This window comes from Pocillopora verrucosa, chromosome 12 (genome assembly GCF_036669915.1).
Source record: "Pocillopora verrucosa isolate sample1 chromosome 12, ASM3666991v2, whole genome shotgun sequence".
In the NCBI taxonomy this organism is placed as follows: domain Eukaryota; kingdom Metazoa; phylum Cnidaria; class Anthozoa; order Scleractinia; family Pocilloporidae; genus Pocillopora; species Pocillopora verrucosa.
The window spans coordinates 1391607-1413066 of NC_089323.1; the positions used below are offsets into that span (position 1 = coordinate 1391607).

A 21460-nucleotide genomic window follows, 5' to 3' on the forward strand; every position below is an offset into this window, starting at 1 on the left:
TCAAACCATTGATTATGATAGGGTGAGCTCAGTTTTTCTGTCGAGATCGACGTGACTTCACATTAAAAGCATTTTTGACGGAACAAACTACACTGCACGAACTGAGAAAGTAAAAACTTGTATTTATCTCCCACGCGTTTCGTTTGACAATAGTAGACTTCATCAAGGATTTTTTCAAGTAGGGTAAATAAGCTTGCTCATATACAAATAGTAAATAAGTTGTCTCTTTACTATTGAAGTCAGTGGATAGAATACATCAGGTGCGCCTACGGTGTTATACATGCGTGACATTTTCCGGACGTTACACGTACGAGTACGTGATCCGTTTAAGGGTCACAGATGTAGTGTAAATATTTCACTTCTCAACATCACCCAATGTCTCTAGTTTACAGAGGTCTTAGAACGTTTCATTATATGGAGTTGCATTCTGCGGATAGAAGATTACAAGCGAATTTCTCAGGCGTAATTGCCTTTGATTTCTCAATTGATGTTGTCGCAAACACAGTTTTTGGGAGTCACGAGACAAAAAAAACTTATCAGGACCTAGTTTCATGTTCTAATGGAAATAAATAGAAAATAAAGACACATTTTCTTGAGAAATAAAGTCACAAATGACGGGGGTTCTCTAAAACAAATAGTGATAGAAAAATATTTCAGTTCTGGTCAATATTGACTTTTCATGGCCTACTTCCAAATCTGAGAGAACGTGCTGAGGGAATAAAAAAAACATAAATGTGTGATAATGGAAGCAAGAGAATGAAAATAGAAATAAAGAAAAAGGAGAAAACATAGGAACCCGTGTTGCAGCGTGCAGATATCTTTTGAACCAGACCTACACACATAAGCCCGACACCAGCCAGAGAAACTCGAAAGAGTCCTGTATATGAACTAGCTTGCACGTGCACGCAGGAAAGGCCATGACAATCAACGAAAATAATAGCAAATGCAGATGATATTTGCAGTCAAAAAACAGGAAAATAAGATAACAGAAGGATTAGGAACTTTCTAGAAGTTTCTTCTTGAAAAAAAAAAGATGAACAATTTTTACTTCTCATAAAAGGTCACGCAGTGACCCTACAAATACTATTCCTATACGTGGAATTTCTTGATGGTGGAAAGTGGAAAAAACATTTTCCAGTCTTATTTATTGGAAACATGGCGTAGTTAATGAATTTATGGGGCTATTGATATTTCCTAACAAATAAGGGGGGCAGAGTTTCCCGTCATTCGCGGTATGGAAAAGTCGAAGTTGTTACACTCGCGAACTTGTACGTCAACAAGCAGGCGACATGTGACTTTAAAATCTCCCCTCCTGTTACAGTTTCCTTTTTGTAAACTGTGCGTTAATGATAATAGACGATCAAAGTATAGGCTAATGAATGTTTTGTTCTGTACAAGAGCCCTATGTCCTGATTTTAGCAAATCTTCAAAGTAATAAACGACTGAAGAAAGAAACGCTACGATTTTCCCATTGATTTTCCGTCAACATGCATCTCTCTAAACGTGAAATTTTCCATTCCTACAAAAAATCTGGAAATTTTTCACATTTTTCACCTTTCTTGATCAATCATCTTGTATAAAGAGATAAAAAATGTAGGTGGCGGCGGCCATTATCTAAGAATGTAAAAATATGTGTGCAAATCTTCAAAGTAATCGGTTAAATACCATCGCAGTGAGAGCTTCATACGTTTTACCTATTTGAAGCGATTTCCTTGGTGAAAACCAAGAAAAACTGGGGGGGTGGTCTTTCTCCCCCCGGAAAAAACCAAAACAGAAACCAGTCTGTTTTTTTGAGTTTTGGGGTAGACCCTCTAAACTGACGAAGTTTCATTGAAATCGGTGAGATGGCATGTAGCACGACTGCCCAGTGCTCTCGTGGACACGCTCTTAAGTCACTATCTAGCTGTTTTAAAAAGAAGGATCAGGACTTACCTCACTCTTAGTGTTTTTGTGGGAGTTGTTGATCCCAATTTAAGTGTTCTTAGAAGTTTTAGTTGTCTGTAAGGCTAAATAAATCTAACTGAAACCTAATAGGGCCTGTTTATTCTCTTCCGTTTAGCTTTTTTGTATTGTTTTGTTTTGTCTTTTTTTTTTTCTTCTGGTCTGTAATGATTTCAATTGTTTCAGGTTCTTTTCTCAAAATTGAGCTACAGTAATAATATGCTTCCTTGTGTTGTTGCCTACAGGAGCCACTGCTTGTGTTGAATTGAAGAGATTTGAAGAAGCAATCACTTGGTGTGATAAGGGACTAGCTGTATCCTTTGAAGGAATCTTTCATTTATAACCGTGGGTATAACGGAAAAAAGTTTCCATAATTTGATGTTTCAAGGGAGAAAATACAAAGAAGGGTATTAATTATGATGGTAACTTGTCAGCTCATATACTTAAAGTGTGTGTGATTAAAAACATAGGAGAAGTTATTACCTCATGACTTATTAATGAAATTACTCCTTTTAGCCAATTTGACCTAGTTCTACTATCCATGCCAATAACTGGTACATTAGTTTAAATAACCCTTTAATTTCCCAGACCAAATTTGTAATTATCCTTACTGTCAACCATACAATTCTTGTAATGTTAGTACAGAGAATTCAGTAATGCATCAACTAACTATTTTTAAATTGATATATTTTTTTTTTACTCTCAACACTTATCTGATTGATATTGTATTGCTATTGTAAGGAGAAATTCTCTTTTGGTCACTCACGGGAGTTAAAGGGTTAGAAGACTAATATTCATCCAGTTTATACATAGTACTTGGGTAGATGATCTCTCTAAAACAAGCCAGAACAAAAAGCTCGGTAATGTTTACATATCTTATGCAGATTTTCTTGCCTTCGACCTTTTTCCACTACTTAGAGACTCATAAACTTTCGTTGTGCTTTCCTATGGACAAATAACAATTTTAAAGACATGTATTTGTGTTATAGACTCATTTCTTCCACTGCTGTCAAACATTTGTCTGATGTTAAGGCTATATTAATTTAAAAATTGAACAAGTGCTGCTCAGTTTTTGGAAACTAGAGATTAAATGTAGATATTTCGCGTTAAAGTTTGAGGCTGCACTCAGAAAAAATATTTTTTGAAGTGTAGATTTACTTCATAACTGACTTTAGGACTGAATGTTGATAAATCATCCACCTTTCATGCAAAGCCCTCCTAATGGGCCATTTTATAGTTGTGTACTTAGCTGCCAAGCCTTTGATTTGGAGTAAGGCTGAAGGTGACCTTGTTGTGATAGAGACCAGTTTCTAGAAACGATAATAACAAAGTAGTTTGCATTTAAAAAGCAGCAATGTTTTTATCATAACAAGGTCACCCTTAATCATGGTTCTTGTTCAGAGGTTTGGGAACCAAGCACGCAAATGTTAAAATGGACTATTACATATCAATATGATCAGAAACATAATCTTTTTTGTTTTTTCCATATTTTTAACCCTTAACATAAAAAAGATCAACAAAAACAATAGGATCTTGTTGTCATTAAGACTTCAGTCTGTCAGTGAAGTGGGAGATAACTCCATGGAGGAAAAAGATCCTATTAGTCATGACCCGGGTAGTGCAAGTTCAGGTGATGTCAAGAAAGTCATAGATCTCTATAATCAGGGAGAAGAAGAAGAAGGAGACAAGCATGGGGAGGGTTGTGCTCATGGCAATCTTGGCAATGCTTATGACCGTCTGGGAGATTTCAAAAAAGGCATAGAGTACCACAACCTACATCTTAAAATAGCTAAAGAAGTAGGAGACAAGCATGGAAAGGGTGTTGCTTATGGCAATCTTGGCAATCCTTATCACCATTTGGGTGATTCCAAAAAAGCCATAGAGTACTACAACCTAAATCTTAAAATAGCTAAAGAAGTAGGAGACAAGCATGGGGAGGGTAACGCTTATGGCAATCTTGGCTGTGCTTATCACCGTCTGGGTAATTTAAAAAAAGCCCTTGAGTACCACAACCTACGTCTTAAAATAGCTAAAGAAGTAGGAGACAAGCGTGGGGAGGGTGGTGCCTATGGCAATATTGGCAGTGCTTATTTTAGTCTGGGTGATTTCAAAAGAGCCATAGAGTACCACAACCTACATCTTAAAATAGCTAAAGAAGTAGGAGACAAGCATGGAAAGGGTGTTGCTTATGGCAATCTTGGCAATCCTTATCACCATTTGGGTGATTCCAAAAAAGCCATAGAGTACTACAACCTACATCTTAAAATAGCTAAAGAAGTAGGAGACAAGCATGGGGAGGGTAACACTTATGGCAATCTTGGCTGTGCTTATCACCGTCTGGGTAATTTAAAAAAAGCCCTTGAGTACCACAACCTACGTCTTAAAATAGCTAAAGAAGTAGGAGACAAGCGTGGGGAGGGTGGTTCCTATGGCAATTTTGGCAATGCTTATTTTAGTCTGGGTGATTTCAAAAAAGCCATAGAGTACCACAACCTACATCTTCTAATAGCTAAAGAAGTAGGAGACAAGCAAGGGGAGGGTGTTGCTTATGGCAATCTTGGCATTGCTTATCGCCGTCTTGCTGATTTCAAAAAAGCCATAGAGTACTACAACCTACATCTTAAAATAGCTAAAGAAGTAGGAGACAAGCTTAGGGAGGGTAACGCTTATGGCAATCTTGGCAATGCTTATTTTAGTCTGGGTAATTTCAAAAAAGCCATAGAGTACCACAACCTACGTCTTAAAATAGCTAAAGAAGTAGGAGACAAGCGTGGGGAGGGTAGCACTTATGGCAATCTTGGCAATGCTTATTACCGTCTGGGTGATTCCAAAAAAGCCATAGAGTACTACAACCTAGATCTTAAAATAGCTAAAGAAGTAGGAAACAAGCATGGGGAGGGTAGTACTTATGGCAATCTTGGCAATGCTTATGACTATCTGGGTGATTCCGAAAAAGCCATAGAGTACCACAACCTACGTCTTAAAATAGCAAGGAGACAAGCTTAGGGAGGGTAACGCTTATGGCAATCTTGGCAATGCTTATTACCGTCTGGGTGATTCCAAAAAAGCCATAGAGTACCACAACCTAGATCTTAAAATAGCTAAAGAAGTAGGAGACAAGCATGGGGAGGGTGGTGCTTATAGCAATCTTGGCATTGCTTATCGCCGTCTTGGTGATTTCAAAAAAGCCATAGAGTACCACAACTTACATCTTCTAATAGCTAAAGAAGTAGGAGACAAATTCACGGAGGCAATGGCCTACTTTTTATTAGCATGGGTTTTTGAGTTGCAAGGTAGACTGCCAAAAGCCGTTGAACATTACCAAGCTAGCATAAACTTATTCAATTCGTTGAGAGTACTTCTAATATCTAAAGATGAGTGGAAAGTTAATTTTCGAAATCAGCATCAATTGGCGTATACGGGTTTGTGGAGAGTTCTCGTAGAACAAGGTAATGTAGATGAAGCCTTATTTGTTGCTGAGAAAGGACGAGCTCAAGCTCTGACCGACCTCATGGAATCCAGTTTTTGTGGTGGAACAAGTCACCACAAGGGAGAAGATAAAGATTGTGCAGTTTTAAAAAACGTTCCACCAAACACTGTCTTTCAGGCAGTGGACAAAGCTAACGTCTATCTTTGGGTTGGGTCCGAGGGAAAACAAGTTCAGTTAAGACAAAGTAAACTCAAAGGTTTTGTTTCAGAGAATAGTGGATCTAGCCTGTCCTTTGAGTCGTTCATGCTCGGTGTCTATACACAACTTGGTGTTCTTTCTAATGTGAGATGCGAGAATCGATCTTTAGATGCTTTGAGGGAGGGCCGTTCAAAAGTGGATAAGAAAACCAAAGAAGCCAAGCCTCAACCTCACATCCAACAAGACGGATGCTTGAGCACTTTGTATGATATCGTTATGAAGCCGGTGGCTGACTTGATTGAAGGGGATGAGCTACTCATTATTCCTGATGGACCCCTGTGGATCGCTCCTTACGCTGCATTGAAGGATGGTAATTCTAAATACCTGTGTGAGTCGTTCACAATCCGAGTCGCTCCATCGTTAGAAAGTCTTAGACTCATTGCCGATTGCCCAGATGATTATCACAAAAGCAGTGATGCGTTAGTTGTAGGGGATCCGTGGGTATCCGAGGTTACTAACAGCGAGGGAGAGAAAGTCCTCAAGCAGCTTCCGTGTGCTAAAGAAGAAGTAGAAATGATCGGAAAAATTCTGAATATCATGCCAATCACTGGCAGACAGGCCACGAAACGTGAGGTGTTGAAAAGACTCAGTTCCGTTTCCCTAGTTCACTTTGCAGCACACGGATGTATGGAAACTGGCGAAATTGCTCTTACACCTGACCCACACCGAATATCTACTGTGCCAACGGAGGAGGATTACATTTTAACAATTGGAGATGTGTTGAATGCTCGACTTCGGGCCAAACTTGTTGTGCTTAGTTGCTGCCACAGCGGCCGGGGCGAGATCAAGGCTGAAGGTGTGGTTGGCATTGCGCGCGCTTTTATGGGGGCTGGTGCTCGGTCTATTGTGGTGTCCCTGTGGGCGATTGATGACGAGGCTACTCTTGAGTTCATGAAACACTTTTATCAACAACTTGCAGGAGGTAAACCAGCAAGCAAATCACTGAACCTGGCCATGAAAAGCCTCAGAGAATCAGACAAGTTCTGCGACATCAAATACTGGGCGCCCTTTTTGCTGATTGGAGATGACGTCACTCTTGACTTCATGGCAAAGGAAAGAGAAAATTTGAATATGAAATCACATAAATGAAAAATTTTTATTTCATCTCAAAATGAGTGACGCAGGAACTTGGAATGTTTAAATGCTTCTCTATTTTGGCGCTTTTTGGCTATTTATCATTACTTTTCACTTTTTGGTTGAATGGAACTTGAGATGTGTGACTTTACTTTGGTGAAGAAATAAAACAGACTATTTCAGTATATTTTGTTCAGTGGAATTGCTATTTATTTACCTTTACAAATTTAGATGCTTGCGAAGAGAATAAGATGCAACAAGGCTTCTGTTGTTAATGCCTGAAGTTGTTGAAGGCGACGACGAGGTTTTCGTTTCGCCAAAATGACACTCAGGTCTATTCCTTTATTGCAATCAGTTATGTGTAAAATAATTTACAGGTTTTTTTCTTGTACACAACCAGGAGCTTGTGTACCGGGTTTTAATTACGTTGATACTCTAAGCTTTTGATAAGCAAAGAAACAGTTTGTCATTTGCAAAAGGTGTCGAAATTTTAATTTCAAAAATGTGATTTGCAAACTTCGCAGCCATATGTGAATTGATCTTAATGGTTTTTCTACGTCATAAATAACTTTGTTGCAATTTGCAATTATCTTTACAAAAAAATCGATTATCATTTTCAATTTTTTTTCAATCCATTTTAATGCAATCTAATTCCATCAGTGCCAAGATTGCCATTCTAAGCTTAATTTGAAGAAGTAATCATCAGAGATGATGTTGTTGAATTTACTGACCATATGTTGGAGACATTAGACCTACTCTCAGGGGTGTGGCCAGCCTCTAGTCCCGTGGGCCCAGCCTACAATTGTTTTCCGCCCGCTTGACTTTTCTAATATGACTCTTACAAATGTTGAAACAAAAATTGAAATTTCTCAGGAAAAAGGCCTACAACAAGTCAAAGAGCTGGCTACAACGGCCTGCTTTCAATCAAACGAGTTTGATCAATTTTAGTCCGTTTTATAAAACACTCATCAGTTTGTTTTAGAGAACGACCTCAGAGACAAATTGTCCATGTAATCTAAACCAGGAAATAGCGAAGCAGAGTTTACTTTAACTGAAGTTTCCATTGCTGTGACCTTTAATGAAGGTGACAAGGAATTTGTTGTTTTCATTAGGAAAATATTTACGCCAATAAATTAGGGAAACACTTGAAGTTAGCCATGTAGTCCTCAATGGGAATTATTTTGGTGAAAATGTTCATGAATAAATGTAAATCTAGGCCGTAGTTAAAAAGGTTCAGGGCTTCAGGATAAAACTTGCATTTTTTTGAAAATTTCCTGTTCAAATTTTTTCATGGCTTTAAATTTACTTTAGTATAATTTGGAGATGTCTGATGATATCTTTCTTAGATTTAAGAATTTATACTTAGGTATTCAGAGCACGCTTTGTAATTAGAACCGTTATGTGGTCAAAAGTTTAAGGTATGCTGTATCACAGCTGTTTTAAAAGAAAGTTTTGTAAAATCAATGTTAATTATTGACAGATTTTCATAACTACCATTGGTATATGCTGGTATAAAATGTAATAGTTAACCTTGCACATAGTTGAATATGATGTAACGTAGGATTTTAAAAACAAGCTGGGACAATTTCGACTAAACATTCTTTTTATAATGTCAGTGTATTTGGTGTGAATTGTTTTGATGCTATTTGTATTTAAAGTTGAAGCTATTTGTTCATTTACCTAAGTTTTTATTCATTGACTCATTAACTCCCAAGTTGTAAAGAAAAATTCTCCCAACTGATAAGAATGTGTTTCTTTGTTGCTTCATTCTGAGAATTCGATGAAACATAACGTTTGTAGTGAAAATAATCCGCTAGTTTAGATTTTCTCTAATTCTTATTGACACCATGTTTGTCGGTGCATTAATTTTGTGAGGAGAATTTAAGTTATGATCAATCTTGGGAATAAATGGGTTCATTTTAGTGTCTCCGTTTAGCGTGTACTTTACTTAATGCCTTGAACAATTTAATGCAGTTTGTATTGTACTTTTTTTTACTTTTTTGTGTAAGAGAAATAGAGAGTGTATAAAATACAAAAACTGCGTTTGTTGTTATTGTCTGTCTCCATATTCTAAGGATTCGCGTGAGATGCAGGGAGAACAGATCCTACGGGGACTTCAATGCTTATTTTGACCCGCGCGCGCCAAGTTGATAATCTTTGCAGCTGACAGTGTACTGACAATCCATGTTTCAAGCCCCCATCCACTTAACAAACGCTCGTCTACTCTTCGATTGTGTCTCTTTCACTGTCTACCGTTCTCCATATTGTCACACGATTTTGAATGCCGAGAGCCGTGTTCATACTGTTACTGTGTGCACCCTTTTTACCTTTTTACACCTTTTCACATTTGTGCATCTCTTTTTTCTCCTTCCTTTTGTTCCTTCCCTTTTTTTCATTGTACTTTTCCTTTATTCCCATTTTTACGCGCACTTCTTTCATCGCCCTCAACTTTATTCTTCTACGCGCTTCATTAGACGCGACTATCTCCTTGTCTGTTTCAGTTTTCATTCGTCTCAATCCTCGCGCAACGTCAGGTCTCTTACAACTCATATACCTCCTTACTTCCCCAGAGTAGTTGTTATTATGCTTATTTTGTTCACTTTAGGATGGTGTCCTCTTAGCATCATGTCTAGTAAAATCTAAGTTTTCCTTTCGACTCATTCCCAGTCCACAGGGGGTCTCAATTTTAAGTCTCACTTGCCAGTGTTTGCTCTCCTCGGTCCTCTCATCACAGTAGCAGCTATAAAACGAAAGAGCTCCCTCCAAGTCTCTGCGACATAATCGATGCATTTTGTGGGAAATGAGTCCTTCAATGTCCAAATTTAGGCCTCACGGAACAGCGTATGCACGTGAGCTAAGGAAAATTTCAGACATGCGCAGAATAGGCCCTTTCCTATGTTTACTTCTCTCCTCAACACTCTTAAATAATCCTGATATCAAAATGTCATCAGCTAACGCTTTTGTTTCACACGCAATCAATAGTGCCTTTATTCCTCTGCCGGTTCCTTTTCATTACATTGTAGATGGTAAAAAAATAAATATTCTAGCATTTCTAAAAGGTAGTTACAATTAAGGCCGCTTGCGTCCCCTTATGGTATTAGTTGCGAATATGACCGTTGTAACAACATAAACCAGCAATTTGCATATACTAGACTATCGAAGATTGCCCAGATTGCCATGAATGTTTGGCTCCAGGAGAAAATTATATGTATATTCAATATGAAAGAGACCTGTTTCGAAGTTTTTATATGATATAAGAGGGAATTCGAGTGTTTTGGTAATGTTTTTCTTAATGTGACGTGCAAGTCACGTTGGTCACGTAACGCGCCTCTTGAGCTCAAAACGCTTCTATAAATCGCTCTAAAAATTAGTGGTATAGCCCACAAATTTTATTGCAGTTTCTAAAAGAAGAAGCCTTGTTCTTGACAATGGTTATTGTGTCATGGTCAGTTTATGGAGCCATGTGACAATGGCCGATTTTAGTCGCCAAAGTTGAGCTATGTTTTGATGGATGAAATTTCACCTGAATTAGAAAATTCGTAAAAAAAATCGTTTTAAAGGAATCTTGGGAAAAAATACTTCAGAACCTTTGAAAAATATCTCTTGTTTTAGAATTGTTATGTTGTTTCCGAATTGCTGGCGAAATAAGTTTTTTTCGGCCGTTATCTTTAGGTGCACTATTCCACCTGGAAAACACGGTTATGAACCCCCAAAACACAAAATGCTACCGTTCTCCCAACATAATTTTTTTTCGGCATTTTTTTATATTTTTCCATAACTAAGGCCATTTATACCTATGTTCTAGCAAAGTTTGAAAAAATTTTAATTTTTTCATTTTCAACACCTTTTCTCGATTTTCACAGACGACCACTCTTAAACCACTTTTTAAGTTTTATCTAATGCTCTGATATTGTTTACAAAGGATTAATTCGTTTGACGGTCTTCACTGCGGACTCATTTTATATTTTAAGTTTTTTGAAACAAACGGTTTTGAAACATCTGTTGATGTTCGCTCAATGCAGTCTTTAAATCGGACTAAACGCTCAGCGTCTCGCTCACTTAGAAAAACCGCAGCTTTAAAACGAGCTTTAATTTCAATAGACAATATCATTCGTTACCTACCTGTGCATTGTGTCGTTTTGGTCGACTGAACTGTTCAGAGGAAGATTTTGCGGCAGATTTCTTCAAAAACTTTCATCACATGTGCAGCATTGTCAACCGATTCGTCCAATAAAAACTCGAATTACTGGAACTCCAAGAATGCAAAACAAGAGCCCTGTTTCAATTTTTTATGTCAGGTAGGATTTTACCAAGCGTACACGTGCGTTCGAGAAGGTAGAGCCATTACTTCACGAGAAACTGAACAAATTTAGAATATTATTAACTCAGTATAGGCTATTTAAAGCTCGTTAACTTGTACTTTGTAAAATATATCGTTAATTAATTCAAAATATTCATGATAATCCGTGTAAATGTTTAATTCAATGAAGGACCGATCGGCACTGGAGCAGCAACCCTCTGAAACCGCATCCCGCGAAGTCTTTAATAAAAAATGTTATAGTTAATTTTATTACTTTCAGTTTCTTACAATAACATTCATGAGAGTATAATTTAAGTCAAGAGATTGTAAGAGATTACATATCCTCTTGTGCACGTATATCTTTCCTTGGATTAATAATTTATGCATTCAAAAAAAAGTTTAGTAGCATGAAAAATACAATTAAAAAGTTTTGGTTTGTGTTTCCATTACCTTTCCTTTATTTTGTTTTACGTGACTAGCAAAAAATACTATCGACAGACCTCGAGCAAAAATTTAAGCGACAAGCGTTCTCTATCGGTCAGCTTTGCACTGAAAGTACTTATACGATCGTATATAACTCGAGGATGGTCTAACTCCATGGACAGCAAAGTGCTTGTCTGATTGTCTGCTTCATTGCTCGTCTCACCTCACTAATCTTCCAGCAGTAAAGAAACGGGTTTAACGTCGAGTTAAAGTAAACAAGGACACCTGCCATTTCCCATGCAACGACTGAGTTTGATAAATATGTTGTACTAGAAGTGATTACAAATAGCGCAATAAGGTATGGTGTATAACAAATAACTAAGACTGACTGTACCCACAGTGCACTGTGCACTGCTTTTCTGTATCGCGCCATGTTCAGTGCATTTGGTTGGCTCGGCTGTTGTTGTACTTGTGCCTGATGATGTCTAAGAGTGCGAAAAATCTTTGTGTACGAGGCGAGTGAAATAAGCAGCGAAAGTGGTATCGATATCATGATACTCAAAAGTGTTATACGCTTATCGAAAATGATGCATAAAGAGGCGACAAGACATAAAACCCAAAAGCTAGCTATAATGATATAAATGCGCTTCAAAGTTACAATCTCTTTGTATCTCAGCCCCAACATGAGGGCAAGAAGCCTGTCCACGCTTATTACCGCCATCGTCAGCAAAGAAACTCCACATAATACTACGCCAGTAATGAAAGCTGCTTTTCCTGCGTAATGACAAAGGCTCCAGTGTTCGTGAACCACGGACATCCAATAAGTAACACGGAGAGGCTGAGCAATAAGACCAACCAACAGGTCAGTTGTTGCCAGACAGCGATACAAGAGTTTAGACGGCGGATGAAGGGAAGATTCTTTGTGAAGGGCAACAAGGATGAGAGAATTACCAAGAAATGCTGTGACGGCGAGGAAAATGTTGACTGCTGCGAAAGAAACTGATGTTGATTGAAGCCCACCCATGATCAAAGAGGGGGAGCATAACAGTTCTTCAAATGTTTTTGTCTTTGTTCCACCTCTGGTGAAATTTGTTGTCGACATAATTCTGCATTCGTTTCCCCTGTTCTTGCAACGAGAAATATTTCGTCTAAGCAGGACACGCCGAACTATGATAACTGAAACCTTTCATATAGACTTCCTCCCTCGCGTTTAATCATTTAAAATGCGTCAGAAATTTGCAGCTGTGGGATGCCTCAGGTATGAAACTGATTCTGGTTGAAGCCCAACCAACAAAGAGGAGAGCATAGCAGTTCTTCAACTGTTTTCGTCTGTGTTCCAACTCTCTGAAATTTGTTGTAGGTTATCTAAGATTGCAACGAGTAATATGTCGTCTAAACAGCCCACATCCAGCCATGATCAATTACACCTCATACTTCAATAAAGATATTTATACACACTGAGAATTCTTCATCAGTGTTTACTCGTTTAAAATACGTCAGAAAATTGTCAGTTGTGTTCAAAAACTGAACCTTTAAAGTGCCTCAGGTATGAAATGGAAATAAGTAGAAAATGGAGAGACATCTGTGGTATAATTCTTTTAAAAGAACGACGAACAATCTCCTTTTATCCAGATCAACTTTCGCTGATAGGGTGCTAACCTGGTGTCCATATTATTCGTGTGAAGTTTAGACTTGTGTCATTAGTAGCAATGAAAAATTGGAAATTAAAATTTCAAGCTGGCGCGATTTTATTTGGTCTTAGAAAAGTGCGATTTGAGACAATCTGCGAATGCATCAAACAATTTAAATGTAAATTTTGGTCACAGATGTAAACGTATTTTTAAGTGTGTGAATCAATTTGTAATGACAGGTTATTTCAAACCGTAACAAGATGTTATGCCGCGCGCCATCGGTTTTTTCAAACTTGTTCTCTACCAGCTTTTTCACTTTCGTCAGGAAAGTTATGATGATTTTTTTCAACAAAAACTGTTTTGCCTATTTTTCCTATTTTGCCCCATGATGTAATTTCCTTTCTTCATCCCCTTTGGTCAACAAGATAAGAGAAATGGGCGCTAACTGAAAATAGAGGAGGCGGAGAAACCATTGTTTTGCACCAGCCTTGATGGACCTACGCGTTCGGTATCTTTTAACCCCAGAGTTCCATCGGGTACCGACAAAACGAGAAACAAAGCAGAAGAAAAGTAGGAAATTACTTTTTTAAACAATTTTTCGCTGTTTCTTTTACATTTTCTATTTGTTCTCCTTATTTCGCAAAGTGATTGTCCTGCAAAAATTATATCACAAAGTTCGCCCAAATTTTTCTCTGTCAAAGCTTTCATGTATACAGCAGTGACTGAATTCTTCATGTCGTAATTCCCCTGAGTGATTGGCAATTCTCCTCCAATAACCAGAGTTATATGACTGTGCTAAAGTGAACATGATAATCTATTGATCGAGAAGGAAAATGATGGAATAGATACTTAAAAACTATCAACACTCGGTAAAAATATGTAACAATTATCTGCCGAAGATGAAGTGAATAATATTATTGTTGAATAATTCCCGTGACGAAGTCGAGTTAAAAACTACACCTTGTTAAACCTACATAGACAGCATTTATTATTTATGAACCTACGATCACTCTCGGTTGCGTGTTAAGTAACTCCCGCGTATCTTTCTAGCTCTTCAAACTTCCTGCGTTTATCGTATATTTAATGAGTGCACAGTGACGCACGAAACAACTGTTAAAAATACCCTGTCAAAGATTAGGAAAAGTTAGGTAACCACCACAGACACGCCGCCTCGTTTTAGGTTGGAAAAAATTCGTTTTTGCAAAATAATTACTCTCTATCGGATTCAATATTTTATTCCGGCTTCAACTAGTCATTTCATTTACCAACGGAGGATTAGCTGACAGAAAAATCAGACTAAAGACTTAAGAGCGACGGTCACGAAATATCGACCAAAATCTTAATTTCGTGGCAAGAGTTGAAAAATCGCTTTCTTTCGTTTTTTGCCCATAAGTAGCTTTTAGGTAGATAAGATACCTGCTGTGGATTGTTCCTGCCAAAAGCTTTTTATTTCTTAGAAAAATTAGAATATCGGTTTTTGTGGTCGGAGTCACAAAATTGGCTAATCATTTACGTGAAATTTGCATACATCAACTTGCCTCTCGTTCGCAAACAAAGTCGTACGGAGAAATTTGGACACTTTATTCCAACAGATTCACTGTTCTTCTTTTACTAGAAGATTCTTTTAGAGCAAAAGCGACACTCACCGAGCAGAAATTATCTAAAAATGAGGAATAGGTTTTATGAATAACAAAAACTCCGTTTTGTTATTGATTTTCGACGGCAATATTGCACATGTGGTATAACTCCAAATTGACTTCATTCTAGTTAAATCCCACATTTATACATACATCTAAGATATACCTGGGAATTAGCTTGGGTTATTGAAGGAAATCTCTATAAGGCGGTATCGAAGTTAAGGAATTTTCATGGTGGGTCGGCGGTAATTGTGTAAACACTTCCAGTTTCGAAATCCATGAAAGTGGATATTTGATCCCCAAATACTCATTTTTCGTAATCCTTGTAGGTTTTACAGTTGCAAAGTTGTGTTTCTACTTAAAGAGTGAGATAGAAAAGCCAAACTGGGTGAGTTTTGGCCATTTTGAAACGCTACACTCTTTGTTTCGTGACTAAACGTGATATTGGGGAGTCGATCAGTCACGGAATCACAATATTAACAATGCACTTCTTGACGTCGTATAAGAACAGTGTAAGGGTATAATTGAATGAGTAAAACAGCAAGTTTTGGAAAATATGGCTCTCAAAAGTCGGTTGCCATGGTAACGTCAATGCTGACGTACAAGTCACGACGACTTTAAAATGTCCCCAGATGATTTTTAGGAAAAGTCGCTGGGTTTGGTGCTCAAAGCTTGAGTGGCGTGTACATCAATTCTTTATCCAAACCACTAGAACAAGTGTAATTTCCAGTTTCATTTTGTTTTGAGGACATAATAGATTCCCAGAGAAGATCTAGATCATTAGGCGCTATTTCACCAAGAACAGCTGAGACCGCTTGCTTGGCTTTGCGCTAAGGTGGTCAATAGGTTCTTCCAACTTCATTCCTGTAGTGCTTGTCTCGGTTTCTTCTAGGAGGGTTGCTGGTAAATATAATGACGTTTCTTGATCTAGTAAGTCATGTGCTACCACCGAACAAGGAGTACTTGCAGCAATTGGAAGGTTACACATCACGCCCTAGACAAGGACGCAAAATAAATATAACGTAAACTGTATTAAAAAAAAATTAATTGGGTACATAATTATCAAAGTTAACCAACACTTAGACAAAGATCAATAATCCCTCCTGATCTTTGTTGCCTTTATTATGGACTAAAAATAAAACCTTTTTTGCTGCCTTAATTTATGATAAAAGGTGCCTAATTTATTACATAAAATACCTTTCATTATCACAAATAAGTACGAACTTTAAAGCGAGTAGTAAAGGAACCCGGAGTGGTATATTGGAAACCCGAAACGTTTTTTGGGCGTTATTCACCGTATTTTTAACCTTGAGAAAATTGCATGAACTCGTATCCCTGGCGGTATAAGGTGGAGGGATGCGTGTGTGTAGGTGGGGGCAATTGGAAGCAAAAATGCAGTTTTTTTTTAAATGAACCCTTTATTCTTAAAAGAACAATTTGGCCTCAGCTTGCCATCGCGGACTACGTGGTCTTTAACTTGTTGCCACTGCTTCAAGTTCTCAGATTTTGGTGAGAATAAAAATAGAAAATCCGCTAAATAAATTTCAACTGTGTGCAGACGCAAGGGCGACATAAAATGCACGGGGTATTAAACCTCTTCATTATCTGCGGAACTCAGGAAAAACTGACGTAGAAGGCACAAAATAAGCATATGGCATTGTTTTCTTGGATACCAGCACACAGTCTGAGGTCCACGAAATCGGTTAATTTGTGCTTTCTATCCCTATTCGTTACATTTCAAGGAAAGGCAGTAAGGAAACGGGGCCCGCTCATGCAGATTTTGTGATGATAAGGTCCCTATCCATTTTTTTTTTATCTTTTTTGCCCCGCGGGCCTTGCTTGGTGCCATTGTTAATAACACTATTTCCATTGAGTGCCATTTCAGAACTCACAGAAGTCTCAACAGTTTCCTCGTAAGAAAGGTTCTTGGTCTCCGGAAGCTTTGTGGGCAGCTCCCCTATTTTCTGCATGTCAAGATTAACCCGGCAGTTGCGACAAATACCTGTTGAGTGAATCGATGGAAAATGCAGGTTTTTGCTGATACGATATAATCACTATTCTGAACAACTACGGTCTTAATTTACACAAGTAAGGGAACCTGTTTTAAAAAACTTAAATGATAGATTTTCCTGCCCTTTCATATACTTCAACCCTTCGATTCCCTACCCTTTGATATACCTGAAGCCTGATAAAGGTACCCTTTAGGGGCTGAGTCTCCCTGTAACTATCTATCAGCCATCAGGGAATCTGCTTTAAAAAGCTGTAATTTTAGGAGTCCGGTGAAGGCTTCTAAATTTACCTTTTTGCTGCTACAATCACTAATATAAAATGTTAGAGTAATGAAAGGAAAAGAAACACGTAAATAAACAAAGGCTATTGAATTTGCGACCGTCACGGCTACTTAATTATTGAAAAAGTCAAAACAAAAAAAAAAGAAAAGTGCTTACAAAGTGCTTTAATTGAAGAGTCAGATTGGACCGCCATTTTAGAGCTGGTGTGTTTGGTTGAAAAAGATGAAAAATGATGTATACATACCTGAACTAACTGGAATAAAAATTCCCAGTTTCTTCCATATCAAATAACAAGCACTTTTGCCAAGTCCTCGTTCTGCCTTTGCGTTTTTTGGGCTTGTCCGCCGTGCTTCGAGATTAGCGAAGGAACTTAGCACAGTTCGATCCTCGACGCCACCCAATACCAAGGGATGAGCGGTGCCGGGGACAAATCGTTAATTCCGAAAGGTCTAACTCCTAAGAAAAGGATGTAGATACTCTTCCCAAAATAAGTTCGATTTCGGTTTCTACATCACTTATTGACAAGGAAGACTTATGAACCGCGATGTCTCTTTTGCAGTTCAGAAATGGAATAACCTCAGTTGATCTGCTCCTATCTCTGGGGTCATAAGAGCAAGAACCGCCGACTAAGGAGCTAAAAGAGCACTTAACGTCCATGATGACACAAAACTGGCAAAACAAATTCGCTCCAATTTCGCTAATTAAATATTCCCTCTTTGTATTTAATTGACTAATTCAATTTACTATGGCTAGTAAACTGCTTCGAGCTTTAGCCAACTCTGTCATTTCTTCAATAAATAATAGAAATGAATCCTCACAATTGAAGAAAATATCAATTTAAAAAAGAATCTATGATTTTTGTCTTTCTGTTCCGATTCTTCTGAAACCAAAGGAAGCGGAAAAAACAAGTATAAAAGTTAAACAGGTTAGCCGAGAGCTAATCAAATTTCATCCTGATATTTATCAGGGAAAACATCTTTCACTGAAAAGGAAAACTTCTACCTTAACAATGAGAAAAAATAACCTCTCTTTGGCCGATTACCTTTTTTTCAATAAAAAAGGACGAAAAGCTCACACCAGAATCGTTTTCAGTACGCTTTCGTGTATATTCCGGCCTGCTGTGTGAAAACTCCGCTTGACGTTACGGTCACGCAACAAGAATTGTTTACTCAGCCGTTGAAAAAAAATTTGAATGAATTACTGTCATTTCAAAACCTTCGCGTGAGGCGCTGTAAAGAAAACCCATGCTGATTCTAACATATTATCAAGGAAAACCTTAAATCCCTCTAACGACATAGTTAAAAGGAAAATCTGAATTATATCACATAGTGAAAAAAACATATGAATTAAGGAGGTATTTGCGGGATTTTTTACGGTTGAAAATACAGCACTTTCCTGCGCGTTGTTTGCTATTTATGAACAACAATAAAGATAAGTCATATAGTTTCTGGGAAAGTACGGCACTCACTCTATCAAAATTCGGTGTCATGATCCTTTGAATCATTTTTCCTTGAAGACCAAAAGTCAGTTTAAAATATCAATTTCACACTTGCTTGCGGGACCTTTCGGGATCGTCGCGGGTCAAATTCGTTTTTCTCAGTTTTCTCAGAATTAAAGCGCTCCGGAAGAAAAAGAAATACATGAAATTTCTTCTATTCTTAGTAGCTTTTTATAGTCAGAAAATAAGCGAAATTAATTTTTCAACTCTTGCCACTCAATGGTCGATATTTCCTGACCGTCGCTCTTAATCGCTGAAGATGCGTCAATCCCTCCTTTAAGAGGGAGAGTTCTTTCATAGGGAATTTTCTGTCTGATCCTCTATGATAATTCAGTACCTTGATAAACAAGAACATGTTCGTCGCAACCAGCTGTTGATTTCAGTAACTAAAGTTTCAGTTTAATTTCAAATTAGCACTGCAAGTGAATTCTCTTGACAAACACAAAGACATGGGCTCTGTTTTTTGTTTTACAATACGATATGGGCCTCCTAAGTCTTAAAAGATCCATTTTGTCCCTTCTTTAATGGGTGAAATAAACATGTCGTCTTTAGGGCGATAATTAGATGATATGATATTGAAGCAAAGTCTGAGCTTATACAAAGCTTTGAAAACGACTCAATTAAAAAAAAATTGTGGACCTTAGGGACAGCAGTTAACCGCTCAGAAATGGAGGAAATAAAATCCGTAAAACTTAGAGACAACCTAAAGATACATAAGCGACAAACTGGACATATGGTGACCTCTATACAAATGATGCGAAACTTGTTTGTCGCTGTTGCCAATATAATTTCAGAACATCAATCGATTTGTAAAAAATTCTGTAACAAACAGAGATGGTCAATTTTATTCCGTTTACTTTCGTAACCTTCAGTTAAATACACAAGTAACAAAGACTTATTCTCATGAGCTTTACGAACATTTTTCTGATCGCAAAACAAACAAATTCAAGACTAAAACTGGACCGCCTCTTTTGGCAATATGGCGTCAACATCAACGTCAAGCGCTTTCTTTTAATCATAGGAAAACTAGTTGAAATAGTTTTATCGTAACACACAACAATGACTTACTCATTTAAAATGCATTAGGAAATTTTCTATTGGGTCAAAAAAATATTTTTTTCTCGGGAACCTTTGGGTGCCTCAGTTATGAAATGGCAACTAAAGGCAAATGTAGAAACATCTGTTATTTCAGTGTTTTTACAGTGCGGCAAAGAGTCGGGTCCATATCTTCCGTGTGAAGTTAAGACTTGAATTATAAGCTACGGAAAGCTAAAAATGCAAAAGCTCAGGCTGGCGATGTCAGTTGTTGTAGGAGAAAAATTGAATTCGTGACAATCACCGAATGTACTACGTAGACAACACAATTAATCGAAATTAATGTACGGCCACACATACAAACTTGTTTCAAAATATTTGAAATTAACTGTGTATCTAATTGCGCTTTGTGGCTTTTTTTCTCTCCGTTTCGAATCTTACTCGAACTAAAAACAAAATAGTAACAAAATCAAGTTGTCACACCAGCAAACCATTTTCTGCAACTGTAAAAGGAAAGTTATTCAATTTTTGTTCTAGCGATTCTCTTAAACAGTTGACGACTCTCCTTTAGTGATGACAATTAGTTACAGGATAGTTTATTAATCGAGATGGAAAACGAAGGGATGGGCGCTAAAGGCTTATCAGCAGTTGATAAAAAATTGACAATTGTTTTAGGAGAGGCTTCGTCTTTACCAACCCTGATCAACATTCAGACTCTCTAAAACTGCCACGTGCTTTATATCGCACACTGAGGAACGAATAAGTTGTTAAGAAGACACCTGCTTGCCAAGACAGATTCGGACTTGTATTAGGCCTCGTTTACACGACTGCGTTTCTTTCGGCTTTATACATATATGTAAATACCCGTTTTTTAAAAAACCTTTTAAATTTGAAAATATAAATCAAACAAATGTATCTTTTCGTTGCTCATCAAAAAGAGATACTTTATATATAGAGACTATTTAATATATTTTTTCAAATAGCAACGTTTTCGAAAATGGGTTTATATATATATATATATATATATATATATATATATATATAGGAAGTCTGCAAGTCGATTTTCGAGTGGAACAGTGCTCAATACGTTGAAGCAGAGCAGAATAAATATTATGAGAGGGAAAAAAATAAAGGACGCAACTACATTTCCCTACATTTAAATGATTGAATTTAAATGGGAAATGTAGTTGCGTCCTTTTTTCCCTCTCATAATATATATATATATATACATTTATATTTATATTTTAACTTTAGATCCTTTGTTTTATCTTCGGACGGGAAAATTGCTGATAGAGAAACCAACAACTCATTCAATTCTTCAATACAGAGTAGGAGTTTTATCCAGGAAATTTTAGTTCCTCCGAATAGCGACTGTAGCTGATCGAACCACTAACGCGTTTGTGTGGGCTGCGACAAGTTTCTACTCTCAATCAGTGAATTTAAATTTAAGTACAAATTAGCTCTAAAAGATAATTTCGTTGACAAATAAACGAATTAATAATACCTTTTTTAAATGATAAAATAAACAGACCGAGGAGGAGGTAACGCTACGGACAGCAAAGTGCTTCTCTGATTGTCTGTTCTACTGCTTGTCTTACTTCACTAATTTTCCAGCAGTAAAGAACGGACATTCAAGTTAAAGTAAAGTAAGACAACTGATACTCTCCATATAACGACTAAGTATGATTGATATGTCTTACTATAGATTGGTGCCCAACAAGCAACTAACGTAAACAGTGATAAATGGGCAACACAGCGGTCATGCGCTTTTAGATGGATGATTTGCTATTATAAACATAGAGAATCTAAGTGATGCGTAGTTTTTTGCTGTTTCTTGGGAAAGTTCAAAGTTTCTAAGGCCTAGACTTATACACATTGTTGTTTTAGACTTGACCCATGTTGTGCTAGTCTATACTCTCGTTCTTTACACTTTACACTTTGC

General features: G+C 37.4%; 3 protein-coding genes across 4 annotated transcripts in view; 2 read left to right on the plus strand and 1 right to left on the minus strand.

Moving 5' to 3' along the window:
* Positions 1-21460, plus strand: part of LOC131791484 (tetratricopeptide repeat protein 28) — an 88536-nt gene that overhangs the window by 36847 nt on the left and 30229 nt on the right. The gene's annotated exons all lie outside the window — the stretch shown is intronic.
* On the plus strand, positions 4943-8718 carry LOC136277231 (tetratricopeptide repeat protein 28-like). The gene has a single exon (XM_066158966.1). The coding sequence runs from the start codon at positions 5195-5197 to the stop codon at positions 6716-6718; it is 1524 nt and encodes a 507-aa protein (XP_066015063.1). The 5' UTR covers positions 4943-5194; the 3' UTR covers positions 6719-8718.
* Positions 11449-13112, minus strand: LOC131782706 (melanocyte-stimulating hormone receptor-like). The gene has a single exon (XM_059099445.2). The coding sequence runs from the start codon at positions 12526-12528 to the stop codon at positions 11593-11595; it is 936 nt and encodes a 311-aa protein (XP_058955428.2). The 5' UTR covers positions 12529-13112; the 3' UTR covers positions 11449-11592.

Bases quoted from the DNA above. Each gene is read 5' to 3' on its own strand.
- LOC136277231 (XM_066158966.1), top strand. From the start codon at position 5,195: ATGGCCTACTTTTTATTAGCATGGGTTTTTGAGTTGCAAGGTAGACTG.
- LOC131782706 (XM_059099445.2), bottom strand. From the start codon at position 12,528: ATGTCGACAACAAATTTCACCAGAGGTGGAACAAAGACAAAAACATTT.